The 14009-nt window shown below is 40.0% G+C and overlaps 3 protein-coding genes across 10 annotated transcripts in view; 2 read left to right on the top strand and 1 right to left on the bottom strand.

Annotated features, from left to right (window-relative positions):
• Positions 1-7668, top strand: part of LOC126402699 (MAP kinase-activated protein kinase 2-like) — a 26275-nt gene extending 18607 nt beyond the window's left edge. For 2 of the 4 annotated variants that reach the window (XM_050064875.1, XM_050064879.1), the window contains exons 6-10: positions 682-757; positions 904-1028; positions 1491-1576; positions 1683-1763; positions 2015-7550. In XM_050064875.1, coding sequence (XP_049920832.1) covers positions 682-757; positions 904-1028; positions 1491-1576; positions 1683-1763; positions 2015-2155 — 509 coding nt within the window. In that variant the 3' untranslated portion in view covers positions 2156-7550. The other 2 variants (XM_050064876.1, XM_050064877.1) reach the window with 2 other exon arrangements.
• fmodb (fibromodulin b) lies at positions 7340-12576 on the top strand. Of its 2 annotated transcripts, none has more exons than XM_050064874.1 (3): positions 7340-7396; positions 7557-8444; positions 9690-12576. In XM_050064874.1, exons 1-3 carry the CDS (start codon positions 7357-7359, stop codon positions 9839-9841), a joined length of 1080 nt encoding a protein of 359 aa, XP_049920831.1. In that variant the 5' UTR covers positions 7340-7356; the 3' UTR covers positions 9842-12576. The 2 variants fall into 2 exon arrangements, with proteins under 2 accessions (XP_049920831.1, XP_049920830.1); XM_050064873.1 differs by having other exon boundaries at positions 7345-7396; positions 7485-8444.
• The window catches only part of csf1b (colony stimulating factor 1b (macrophage)), a 16173-nt gene continuing 14475 nt past the window's right edge, over positions 12312-14009 (bottom strand). Inside the window, exons 8-9 of one of the 4 annotated variants that reach the window (XM_050064883.1) lie at positions 12958-12995; positions 12312-12803 (exon numbers count right to left, since the gene is read on the bottom strand). In XM_050064883.1, the coding sequence (XP_049920840.1) occupies positions 12962-12995 (34 nt within the window). In that variant the 3' untranslated portion in view covers positions 12312-12803; positions 12958-12961. The remainder of the gene's footprint in view (positions 12804-12957; positions 12996-14009) is intronic. The other 3 variants (XM_050064882.1, XM_050064881.1, XM_050064880.1) reach the window with 3 other exon arrangements.

Genomic DNA, 14009 nt, shown 5'->3' on the forward strand with positions numbered 1-14009 from the left:
CTGCTACATGCCTTGTGTTTTTTAGGCTTGAAGTACTTTGATGGTACGAAAACTGGATTGTGCTCCTATCAACAGTTCCATCTGGGCGTTTTTAAATATAAATGTTCCATTCACAGGGCCAAGCAGCGTAGTCTCATCTGCCTCCATCATGTGACAAAGCCACTGTGGCCTGCAGCAAAGGACACCACGGAATGTGATTATTCTACGTTAATTTTTTTAAATGCATTATTTTTTCTGGGATTCATTAATTTTTTGAAAGTCTTAATATCATATATACATAAACGGAGCTTCGAAGACTGATTTGGATTTAGATTATCATGGCAATGATCGAAGCTTTGAGTCTTTGAAGCATTTCAGTCAGCCCTGTTAATAACCAGATTCTAAATCATCACATTTTTGCCATGTGCTTTTTAAAATGTAACCGTCATCTTTGATGAGGGGATCCCTGAGGGGATTTTGGGGTTTGGTTCCTGTGGAAAGTAGCTAGACTGATGTGGGTTATGAGAAGTCACATCCTGTGTGTGGTTGGAAAATCTGACATATTGTACTTTAATGATTGTTTTTTTTTTATGTGTTTTTTTTTCCAGTCATCTGTCTTTTTTTGTATAATTCTCAAAGGTACTGAATGTGAAACAGAAGTGAATCCTTCGATTTAAATAGTTTCTCTTGACACTGTGGCAGCTCCAGAAGTTCTTGGTCCAGAGAAGTATGACAGATCCTGTGACATGTGGTCTCTGGGTGTCATTATGTATATTCTGTAAGTCAATCAGTGTGGTGTGTGGTTTCTTTAAGTGATATTTTATCTTGGATCATGGTTGACTCTAATGCGTCTCTAAATGATTGTTGCATATAATTATATAATTTTCTTGTCATCAAGCAATTTCTTTTCTCTCGTACACACAGACTTTGTGGATATCCTCCCTTTTTCTCGCATCATGGTCTGGCAATATCCCCGGGAATGAAAAGACGGATCTGCAACGGACAATATGAGTTCCCCAACCCCGAGTGGTGCGATGTGTCTGAGGAAGGTGAGAGGGAGGCATGATGGAAATTGAAGTGGATGTTCTATCAGATTGTAAATTTGTCATAATCAGTGTTTACTTTCTGTTCTACTTTTCATCAGTGCTCATACAAGTCAATTTTTCTCTAGTTTTTCTTCTGTGAAAGCACAACATACTCTTTCTTTTACTCTACCATTTCCCAAGTTGGTTAGCTGTATAAACAGAAGACGTAGTAGTATTATTCTGTGGCTTCAATACAAAAGCCCAGCAGCAAGGCAATAACAGTGTTTTCAATGGATTCTATGAATTACACATTGCAGAGACACTCTGATTTTAAATATTTTTATATTTAACTTTCCTGTCTATGTTATTATAGGAATTTAGCCTGATGACATTTTGATAAACTGTCCCTCATAATTGCAGATACTGTATGACTGTCAAAGATATGTGACAAGAACACTGAATGATGACGATGATTTCTTGTTGCAGCCAAACAGCTAATCTGCCACTTACTGAAAACCGAGCCCACCCAGAGAATGAGCATCACCGAGTTCATAAACCATCCCTGGATTAATGTGAGCAGCTCCCTGTAGGCTTGAATCTGTCTGAGCAACTGCTGCTTTTAAAGGATATGTTTGTGAGATTTGGTGAACACTCATCCATATTCTCTCACCAATGCAGCAGTCGGTGAAGGTCCCACAGACGCCCCTTCACACCAGCCGCGTGCTGCACGAGGAGCAAGACGTCTGGGAGCAGGTCAAAGTAAGTGTGCATGTGTGTCACTTTGTTGCTGCTACTTTAGATGCTGCTCCTGATTTGTTTTTATCTCAGCTGAGTTTGTGTTTGATAATTAAGTTACATTTTCAAATATTTCATGCTAATATGTCGTATTTCATGCATACGTGACTCACTCCACCATGAAATCCATTTAATATTAAGTTAAAACTGTTTGTGCACGCTGCTTTCATCTTGGTTGTGTTTGATAAAAGTTATGTTGTTGTTGTTATTATTAGGAGGAAATGACAAATGCCCTGCAAACGATGAGAGTGGACTATGACCAAATTAAAATCAAAACCATTGAAGACTCAACTAATCCTCTACTCTTGAAGAGAAGAAAGAAAAGTAAAAAATCAGCCACACAACCTCCAGGCTAGTAAAATAAAGACTTTTTAAGAGGTATTCAGTTTCACACAAACACTCACACACACATGCACAAGATTTAGTTGGAAGAAAAAGCTTTCAAGGAGAGCTTTAGGGATGATGTGCATTGCCAAGTAGCTTTAAAATAATACCTTTATGGTGTGTTTTTAGCGGTTTTAATTTCTCTAAGATTTTATTTTCACACATGAAATGCACCCAGGTAAATGTGCTTCGAGGACTTTTGAACTCTTTCTATGCTTTTAAAATGTATTCTCTGTGTGCACTTATTCATAAATCCTCTCATCAGAGAAAACAAAATGTACTGTATGTGTTGTATATTAGGACAGTGTTTATTATGTATATAGTTGAGTGAGCTTTGTTGGCGTCAGCTGACAGTTTTTAGGTTGTTTTCTGTCTCTTAATTTTTTCCGTTCTCAGTGTTGAAACCATTTTGAGTGACTTTTTTCTCTCTTAAGGGTGCAGTTGAGAGATATTTTGCAAGCATCATTCATATTTATATTTTGAATGATAGTTACCAGAAGCCACAGTGTTTATTTTGGATGCCGATGTGATGGCAGAAATATTTCTCCTTACCACAGTGTAGGAGTTTTCCTGCCACATTGTGGCTGTGCTGTGTCTAAAACCTATTTACCATGTGTAGCAATAATGTGTAGAAATAATCACACTTACTATACTCAAAAAACGGGTGTTGATTGCATTTGATGGATAAAACGGAGCTGCCACCTGAACCCTATGTGCTTCTGTAGAAGGTATTTTCTCTGGAGCAGTAATATAAAAGTAGCTGCATGAAGTCTATTGTGTGAGGCATGAAAAGAGAAGTGAACAGCAGTAAACTTTTACATGATAAACAGATGTACAGTGGAAAATGCTGCACGTCACTATTATCCTGTTTGCCTTTTACTCTGGATCAAATCTCTTGATACTCTCTGTGGTTTTTGCGTATTGTTTGATCAGTTAGCATTTCACCATTAGCATAAAATCAAATAAACATCCAGCAGCTCAGTTGTGTCTAACAAATACATAATATTTATGGTGGCATGTTAAATTAGTCTGCCATGGAAAATTAAACAGAATGAATCAGTGTCTGGAACAGTTATTAAACACTTGTTTTGGAGTTTTCATTTTGCAAAAAAAAAAAGCCCCACATTTTGCCATACCACCACTGCATTTTTCACCAGTGGCACTCTAAAAAGTGGCCGGAGGGGGGCATGATGAGCCTGATACACTGCAACCCCCCCCCCCAATGAAAATAGCGCTGCAGGAGAGAGTCGTGATACCCTCAAATAAGTTTGTATATGAGCACTCCCAGCTCCCTCGTCTCAAAGTCAGTGGCTTTTTTTGAATGGGTTTTTTTCGTTAGATGCTTTAAACCCCCTTTTAACTTTTAAAGCCTTTATGTGTCCTAAAAAAGACACATAAACTCGTGTTTACAGCCTTGTTGTGGTGACCGCAATGTAGTTTGTTTATAGCGTTAGATACACTTCATTATTAATACCCAAGGGGAAACTCATTTTTTTTCGCTCTGTGTTTGTCATATACACACAGGTCCAAAATACACACACATGCACAAACAGGACTTATACATGTATTAATTGGAGAGATGTCAGAGGGAGGTAGCTGCCCATGGACAGGCGCCCCGAGCGGTTGGGGGGGTTCGCTGCCTTGCTCAAGCACCTCGGCTATGCCCAGGAGGCTGTGCCCACTTCAGCAGCATAATAGACTTCCTGAAATTCAATTCTGGCCACCAGAATGTGGCCACCACTATAAAAGAAATTCTGGGGCTCCACTGTTTGTAACACAGGTCTCTTTTATCTGTTGTGCATTTGCTGTACAGAGACACAAGTATTAAGTTTTCAGAAAAACAGCTGCTTGAAAAAAAGTGTAATGATGCAATAGACTAACAAGCTAACACATTTCTAGTTGTGGCTATGTACGAATAATCAGCGAGTATAACTTCTGCTAAATTCAATTGTAATTTTACTTTTAATGTCCATTATATTGTTCATATGTGGAAGGCAAGGTTATTACAGTTAAAACTAGGTGTGAATAAACATCTTAGTTATGTGAAATAAATATAAAAATTAGATTTAAGAAAATAAACAAAAACTGAAACGAAAGTGTGTACTTACAAAACTAACCAAAAAATCGAGGAAATGTCTTTAGTTTTCGTTAATTTGGACAAATTGGTCAAGACAACAGACATGGGAAGGCACTGGTGCACTTGTTTATTGAGACTGGGATGTCTACATGACAGCGAGTCAATTGCCTTCACAAAGTGTTGCGTTTGTATTGACACACCATTGTTTTATTGTTACTTTTATATATGCTGTCATATGTTCTGAACTTCTGAAATCTTGCTCCTAAAAATGTCCCCCCACAAAAAATAATGCTAAAAAAAATTAAACTGAAACAAACAAACTCTGGGAACGAACGGAAACTAAACTGAATTAAAAACAAATATTAAAAGCGGGGGAAAAAAAGTGAACAATACAAAAATTGAGCATAGCGTTAGTTCAGGCAGGACCCGATGTCAAGCTCAGCTCACATCCCAGCTACATCAGCTGATCTAAAAGGGAAGGGAGTCAGCTAATAGATCACATGAATCCTTTCTATGCAACCAATTGGTGAATCTCATTCAAGGCGCCCTATTTAAACTGCTCTGCCTGCCTGCTGTTGCTGCTTCCTCTGCAAGCTGCTTTGCAACCCGTCTCCACCCCAGCTCCTCCTTTTCATGCTATGTCTGACTTATCAATGTCTTTTCTGTTTGTCATTGATGCTACTCTGTTATGTTTCTGGGGGTCTTTGCTGCTGCTCTCCCTGCCTTTGTCTTTTCATGTAGGCGCGTGGAAGGGCAGAGAGGTGTGCTCTTTCTGTCTCAGGCTTTCCTTGTTTGTGTGTGGAAGGGCAGAGAGGTGTGCTCTCACTGCCTTAGGCTTTCCACGTAGGCGCATGGAAGAGGCTTTCATCGTAGATTTAGGAAAGGCAGAGAGGCCCCTGAACAGAGCCATACCACCAAATATATTACTGCAAATGGAAATAAAGTTTTCAATAAATGAATTGGTCCTGACTGAACTACAGTAACAGGTGGATGGAGGGGTAGTTGCAGAATTTACTTGCTACAATTGAACTTCAACTATGATACAAAATAAAATAAAAAAGACTAAAAGGTTTTGAAGTCTCCTCAAAGAGAGACCTAAGAATTTAGAAGCAATCTGCAGCTTTTGTAATGCAGAAAATGTAAGCTAAAACATGAGCATCTTAAAATTGTTAACATGCTCACGTTGTATCCAATGTAAGTGACGACTGTAAAGTGACCTGTGGTCATTTTATCCCAACAACTTGAAGCAAATGTCATGACAGTCCATCCAATTATTTGCCAAGAAATGTGCTCAAAATGCTGTAATCTATCTAAAAACTATTGGAATTTACCAGCAGTATATTTGTAGCCCTCATTAGTAAATGTGCTAAAAGACATCAGGCACCAGTAATGTCATTCATACATGCATGTACTTAAAAAATCACCGCACTGTCATCACCTAATTTTTTAAAGAATTCCCAAGCAGTAAAAACTCAAATATGTTATAAAGTAGCATATTCTTTTCATTGCAGTCCCCCGTCTTGAGTTTATAGTGAAATCCATTCATGACAAAAAATAGTTTTGGTTTTACCTTATGGTACAGCTCGCAACAGCAAAGCGCCTCAGGCATCAACGCCTATTGTGTGCTGTCATATAATTGGGACTTTGTAGGCTGTTAGGCTTTTCAGGCTGTAGTTGGATCCATGAACAAATGACGCCCACACAGAATGTTTTGGATTAAACATGTTGCTCTAATTACAACACGACATTTCCAGCATTTGCATCCTGTTTCAATTCAGACTGTCTTTGTGGCACATTCTGAGACACACACACTCAGAAAACAAAGCTGTCCAGATGCAAAATATTAATGCCTATTGTATAAAGTGGATCGAAGGGAGATTTTACCATTGTTTGATCGTAACTGAAATGCAACTTCAAAGTTTTCAAAGTGACATTGTTTTCCTGGAATTTTTTTAATTTCCTAGTAACTGCTACTTTGGACACATTTGTGAGGAAAGATTTCCATTTATGATTTTTGCTAACACAGTTATAACAGAATGATAGGCATCGCTTCTATGACACTGGATCATGTAACATCTCTTTTAAAAAACAGTGTTTACTGTTTGAATCAAGTTTTGGATAAAGTGAGTATTTCGGCCAAAGATTGTTGTGCTGTGACCAAAAACCTGCCAAGACCATTGTGCAGAGGAGTCCCATCTGTGTAATCCCAGGTCAACTTTCCTTTCATGTAATTGTTTGATGATTAAGGTCAATTACGTGCTGAATCTTGTCCATTTTCAAATTAGCACATCATCGTTTACTTCCTCAGAGGGGCAGAGGAAGCAGTCTGAGGAAAAAAACAGAATCCCTGAAACTCTGCCTCCAATTTTCCTGCTCCAGTGGAGGACATGAATGGTGAGGCCCGTTCATTCAAGACAATCTGCAGGATGATAATAGTGCTGTCCTGTCCGCAGGCGCCAGCACAAGCATATGTTAACTTTCTCCACAGTTTGAACACTGTAATTGACAAAAGTTATGAATACCTGAAGCAGGCAGGGACAGAGATGGAAAGAAAAACATGTCTGAAGAGGATGGTTGTGGACAGATAACAGGGGTCGTCATACTTTGTACATGTTAAAACAAACAGTGAATAATAGACAAAACATGCTGCAGCTTAAGAGTTGGATTTGTAACTAAGCCGCAATGTGTTATATAAGAAGAAACACATCCCTAATTACAGTGTCTACCCTGGTTCGTTAAATTTTCTGTACCATAACACTCCACCCTCTCCATACCCTCCATGCTATACAATAAACAGCAAGCCAGACTTCAAGTGGCTCTCCTAATGATAAGGCACAGCACAGTAAAGGAAAATAAGGTTGTTAAAAAGCAGATGTCTGCACTGGGTTCACAGATGGGATTGATATTGACCAGGCTGGAGGTGATACATTGTGGTGTAGGTTTTACATGCCGCTAAAAAAAAAAAAAAAAATGTATGTCCTCTAATGAGAGTGGGTGTCTGGTGATGGGGCTGCAGCTACGTAGAGGTAGGGGTGGGGGGGTATTTACCCTATACCAACAACATATTCTACTCAGTCTGAGGAAGACACAAGCGACATGAGCAAGGGAGGAGGCATCGTCTCTGATCAACCAGCTGGTAGGTATACTGTACTGACTGTACATTAAAAAAGTGGAGCGGAGAGTCTGTTACTTGCAAAACATTTCCTATCATCAATGTGTTACAGATTTGGGACTTGGTTACAGGTATTGGATTGAATTTGATTTTGATTTTTTTTTTTCCCTGGGTTTTCCATCAGTGATCATGCGGACAGTGGTGCTCCTCCTCATTATGGGAATAGTGGATCTGAGCACCAGTCAGTATTACAGTCATTTCCAGTGGCTGTCCCATCTGCGAGGGCGGCGACGCCATGCCGGCTTGTGGGCCAAGGATGTGGACTGCCCCCTGGAGTGCGACTGCCCCTCATCCTTCCCCACAGCTATGTACTGTCACGGCCGCAACCTTCAGCACGTTCCATACGTCCCCTCACACGTTAAATACATCTACCTGCAGCGTAACCAGATCACAGGCATCCAGGATGGGGTGTTTGACAACGCTACCAACTTGGTCTGGGTCGTGCTGTTTCACAACCAGCTCAGCTCAGACAAGATCGGCAAGAATGTTTTCAGCAAGCTCAAGCATCTGGACCGGCTTCTCTTGGATCACAATGAGCTCACACGTGTGCCTCCCAACCTGCCCAAGTCAGTCACGGACCTGCGACTTGGTCACAACAAGATCACAAAAATCCTTTCCAGCTCCTTCGAAGGGATGGCCAACCTCACCACCCTTCAGCTCCAAGCAAATGTTATAGAGGACGTTGGAGGTGTGTTCAAGGGACTGAAGTCTCTGACTATGCTGGATATGAGGAAAAACAAGCTGAAGAAAATCCCTGACAACCTCCCTGAGAAGCTGCAGCAGCTGTACCTGGAGTTTAATAACATAGAGAGTGTGCCGCCGGGCTTCCTCACCCCTAAACTGCAGTTTGTCCGCTTGGCTCATAACAAGCTGACAGATAAAGGACTTCCATCCAATGTCTTTAATATCAGCACGCTGGTTGAACTTGACCTTTCTTTCAATAAACTGGAGAAGATCCCTGTTGTCAGTAGGAACCTGGAGAACCTTTATTTACACGCCAATAAGATCAAAGGTAGAGACACCTCTCTGTTACTATAACATGTAATGTGAAAGTAAACATACTAAACGATTTAAAAGTCAAATTGGAGATGTTAGGGTGATGTACAAGAAATAACTGTGATGTATTGTAATTATATACATGTTTTACTCTTATTCTTAACAATCAAAAACAGTATATTTTACATTTTTATACTGAAACCAGTCTGAAATTGTGTAAAAGGTTGATTTGAATTGAGATTTCCAATGCCGAGCTAGCGTACTGTATATTACCAGTTATCTATTCTTTCCGCGACTGTTTCCCCTCATTTCAAATCAAACACACGTGGAGCTACTTATCTCAGATTTTGTAATTGGGTTGGTTGGCAGAGCAGGACATACGCTCTGCCACTTACTTGCCGATGAACTCAGCGCTTAACGACGTACAAGTCTCACAGATTTTTAACAACACAAATGTGGACCCTCCCAGTGCGACCGGACTCGGCAAATGAGGTTGCAGAGTTAACTTAATGAGAGTCTGATAGAAAAGTGTTTGCTTTAAAGCAGCTAATCTTATTGAGGTCTTTGCATCTTTTATAGAAAGTCACACTCCAGCAACTTAATGCTCTCCAGTTGCTGGTGTGATTTTGCACTTAAGTGAAGTTCAGGCATGCACCAGTTCACCCATATTGTTCCTAGCTGTCTTCTTTTCACTCTTCCATTTGAATGTATTTGGCGGTTCAGCTTCAAATATTTTTTGTCTCCATTCCTTAGAGTTCGAGTTGTTGCACACGCCCACGCCCAGCAGTGATGTAACAATGCAAATCACTGTTTGGGTGGGGACTGAGCATGCAGCAAAATTAGATTTCCAACCATTAGATGACAGCAAAACACTCTCTGAATTGATGCCCTTCCTCCAGCAGCAGGGGTTTTCCATAAACGCTTCCTTCAGTGGACGCACACTCACAATACAGATTTTACAAAATACCAAAGTTCCCAATATAAAACCCCCCAAAAATAATGAAAACTGCAGGGGAAAAAAGACAGTCTTGACTGAGTTTAATCAAACAAGAGTAGCTTTAATATAGAAATATGAGAACCATATCCAGCCTTGTAGCACAAACATGCACAGGAGGAACACAGCAGCACTTATTTTTATGAACTTTGGCATGGTTTGAGAGCTCTCTGTTATATGAATAACTTGGTTCCAGTTTATAACCATTCACAGGACAACTAGACCTTGTGGCCTCCCCTCATATTTCTCTCCTCTTGTGTGTTTCAGAGTTCTCCCTGAGCAGTTTCTGCGATACAGTCGACATGACAAACTTCTCCAGGCTCAGAATGCTGCGTTTGGATGCCAATGAGATCAGCGCCAAAGACATTCCTGCTGAGGCTGCCTACTGTTTGCGGCATGTTGCCTTTATTGATGTGTAGCACTTCCCTCTCGCTCTCTCTCTCTCAATTATATTCACCCTGTATTGTTCACAGTCCGCTCCATCAAAACATATTTGAGATAATATGTTGTTTAACTGTGATGAGAGCGACTATTATTCCAGCTAATTAAACAGTTCCAGTGTTCGTCAACGGGAAATGCCACAGCTGTATAATCACGTATCCAGATGAGTGGCTCATGGATGACAAACACCAATGAGAAAAGTCCAGATGACTTTCCACAAACTAATTAGATGAGCAGTCCAAGTATTCTGGCAGAAGTTGCATAAATATGATTTAGCAGATGACCTCTTCTGCCTGTGTCCTGTCTGGCAACGTGCAACCTGTTAAAAGCCTCCTATCATCAGAGTGAGACTCAGTTTGGATCTTTGCCTCCACCATGTGGCACATGGTGATAAAACAGCAGGTTGAGCAGCCATGATACTTCTCATTATTTGGCCAGATCTATCTAACATATCACCAGTGACAGCACTGCTTTTAGTTAAAGTACTTAATAACTTTTCCATTATGTGACCAAGCGTGTCTGTAACACGTGAAAAATGTATTTCTACTGAGAGAAGCCTCTTAAAGGAATACTTCACCCAAAAAATCACCTTTTATATATCAGTCACGCCATGTTACCTTGAACTCGTGAAGAAAATTTTGTTTCATAAGTAAACAAGTTGATAAGTTTCATTTTCAATTCATTTATAATGTGCTTTTGAGCGAAAAGCATGTGTTTGGGAAGTACTGAGCACACGTCTGGATAAATGAGACTTGGATTATACCGCACGAGTTGTGCCAGAGTTTGTTAACAGATGTTTTGATAGAGTTTTGCTGTTGTTAAATGCAGTCCTCAAAAACAATACAAAAGACACGCACATCCCACTGTCCAACGGAGTGGGTGCTGGACCAAAGAAACATCTGGCAAAATATGAAACAAATAACTCCGCACACCAAGCAGCTCCTGTTTGGAAGGGTTTAATGCAGAGTGAATGTGGTCCTTTATCAATCAATAAATATGTTAAGTATTTTCCATGGAGAAATGCAACAGAGACTAAGTTGTTGTTGCATGCCTCTGAGGTTCGCTATCCATACTAAAATGGTCATTTTGTAGGAGGAAACTTCTTGTAAAAAACTGTATCGAATAACTTTTGTAAAACATTTACGTCTTTTTGAGGTTTAATTTCTGAGCCAGTGTGTATTGTACTGTATATTAGATGAGCTTGACCTGTCAGTAAGCTAATGTCAGGATATTTCACATGATTGACACAATTTTGTTTGTATCCCACATCACTACTTTGTACCTATTATTACATCTGAGAAAAAGCAATGTGTTTCTTGATTTTTTTGTGCCCCTAATTGTTGACAGTGATAGATTATTTTAGCAACAGCCTGTTGTGTTTTCTCTAATTTGAAGGTAGAAGAAGGCAGCGAGATTGGGAGAGAGAAAAAGGGCGGCAGCTCTCTTAACAACTAACTGGTCTTAGGCTGTTCCCACATATTTATTGTTGAAGACAACTTGCCTTTTCATCTTGCACAGCTGCCTTTAATCCTCTGTAGAAAGGCACTCAATTGAATTATAGAAATACTTTCCTTGTTTTGTAATGCAGCAAAGTCTCGGGATGAAGAATGGATTACTGCCAGTGTAACGGTAGTTTGCACACTGATAAGTGGTAGCCTGTGAAATTAGTGTGTTATAGGTCATGATATATTGCAGGCTGCACACAGTTCTGCAGCGGCTGTGGGGTAGGGCCGTGTTGTTGTTTTTTTAAGCCTTCGCTTCCTACACAGATTCCTCAAGAACAAAATAGAGGCCAGCACACATGCGCACAATCATGTGGGAATCTTTTTGACAAGATTTACTGATGTGGTCTCCTCCTCGAGACGCATACATTTCAAATGTGTGGGGAATAGCCAGATTCCTCTCCAACTCAGACATTATGCAATTGATTATTATAAAACAAGAGGCTGGGCCATCACTGAGTAAACATGAGTGAAAGTCATGACAACACGAGGGAATGCACTGCCCCCGCTCTCTCTGTCTCTTTTAGTACTGTCCTGTTATTTACCACCATGCAGTCGGGATAAAATATCATGCATGTGTATGAGTTAACTATAGTAGCACATTACTCCCACCAGCTCTTGTCGTGCCCTGCACAGTGAGGACATTCCTTGTGTAGCTGCAGCAGCGACGGGGGTGTTTCTATTGGGATCGTATCTCAGCCTCTCTGCCACTAACAACAGCTCAGTGTGTTTTATCATTGACAGAACATTCTCCAGAGTCCGTGTTGAAACCATACTGATTTGTTAAGAAATTGGATATAGAAATCTTTGACCAAATCTTTCAAAAGTTTGCTGGGTGTGGGATATGCACTGATCAACACTGTAGGCTGATAATGAGTGGAACTAAACTGCTTTTCAAAGGCCATTTTAACAAGCATAAAAGCATTAAGTCAGACAGGATGTCGGCTTTGAAGTGGCCCAAATCCTTTAATGAGGTCATTGCCGGCTCTTTACATGTGATTTCGCTGTGCTGGTATATAAATGCACTGCTAGCTGGACAGCTGAAGAGCGATATATTTTGGATTTGGTACTGATGGAATCTTTATTATCAGTTCGGTGTTTGAATAGAGTCAGACTAATAAATAACTTGTGGAAAATGTTACAAACAGTTGGTTAAGTGGTAGCAAATGGACACACATTATTCAACATACATAACTAGTGTAAAAATAAAACTTTTAGTGAAAAGATATCTGCAATACATAACGCATAAACATAATATACATTATTATTCCAAATAAGGCCCATATTTGCTCTCAGTCAAAGCCAAGCTTCTGATTAAATAGGTGAGCATGACACATGACACACACACAATACTGATATGAAAACTTGGTCATGATGGATAAAATGTGCAGCTTCACAAGTGCTCCATCAGCCGCTGCAGCGATGTGCCCTTTAATACCTGCGGAGAGAGAAAAATACTGTAAAAACAAAAAATATAAAGATGGATGTGCACTGTAGTCCTACTTTAAGGCTGACACTGTTTATTAGGCATTTAATCATGTGCAAACTCCAACAATTAAACTGTCAGCGATGTAGGTGAGAGTGATACTCACATTATTATGGCTCCATCTCCAAGTCCTGCAGCTCTCTGCTTTAATCCAGATGACAAATGAATGCATTAGGATGAGCTCAGTAAACATGGAAAGACTTATCACTTTTAATATGTTAAAGGGGAACTCCTGTATTTTTCAACCTGGATCCTATTTTCTCATGTTTTTGTCCCTAACTGACTAATGAAGACAACAACTTCTGAAACCAGTCCAGTACTGAGTGAGAGCACCACAGCTGCAGCGGCAAAACAAGCTGCAGTGTACTCCCTACAGGCAATTGTGCACAGTCACTTTGTGTCCACTACAAGTGTTTGTTTTGCCACTAACAGACTCAGATTGTTGTTTGAAGTGTCTGACAACATTATGGAAAGGATAAACTGTGTGGAACATCCTGAATGTTTTATGAACAGCCCCGGACTTCTCAGACTCTTTTAGTGAGTTACCGCTCAGAGGGAACTCATTCAGCGGCTCCTCTGGCAGCAGCACTGCATCTCTCCCTCTCCTCTCTCACTGTGCGCACACAGGAGTCGGTGTCGTCAAGTGATTTTGTCATTAACCTTTAGTAATGTAAACCTATGTGAGGCTCTTGGCTTGACAAAAACTACATATGTGAATGTGCGATAGTTGTGGTATCATAACAGCCTGTCACAGGTTACAGTGTGCTGTCACAGGTTACAGTGTGATGATTAGAGGAGAAATGGCAGAGCATAAAGGTCCAGGTGGAAAATAAACAACTCAGTCATTTAGGATTTTACTAAAAGAAGGAAATCACCTGTTGATTTATAGGGGACATTTTTTGTATTTGGGAGCTGTTTAAATGTGTAATTTGTGGGAGATTTTATTTTGTTGAACCATTAACCCTATGGGCCCTAGGCGTTTTTGGGGTATTTTTACTGCCTTTACTTTTAAGCTCATATCACAGTCATTCTAAAGGCTACATACACATGCTATATCTTGGGGTTTTTTCAGAACAATCTGGGCTAACCAGATTTGCCATCATTTCATGTCCTACTATGTGCCTGTATTTTATATTAATTTTTATATCGATGAAAAAA

The sequence above is a fragment of the Epinephelus moara genome, chromosome 16 (genome assembly GCF_006386435.1).
Source record: "Epinephelus moara isolate mb chromosome 16, YSFRI_EMoa_1.0, whole genome shotgun sequence".
Lineage (NCBI taxonomy): Eukaryota > Metazoa > Chordata > Actinopteri > Perciformes > Serranidae > Epinephelus > Epinephelus moara.

Coding starts and splice junctions, on each gene's coding strand:
- fmodb (XM_050064873.1), top strand. CDS start 7,357: ATGAGCAAGGGAGGAGGCATCGTCTCTGATCAACCAGCTG. Junction 7,397..7,484: donor CGTCTCTGATCAACCAGCTG/GTAGGTATACTG, acceptor AATGTGTTACAG/ATTTGGGACTTGGTTACAGG. Junction 8,445..9,689: donor ACACGCCAATAAGATCAAAG/GTAGAGACACCT, acceptor TGTGTGTTTCAG/AGTTCTCCCTGAGCAGTTTC.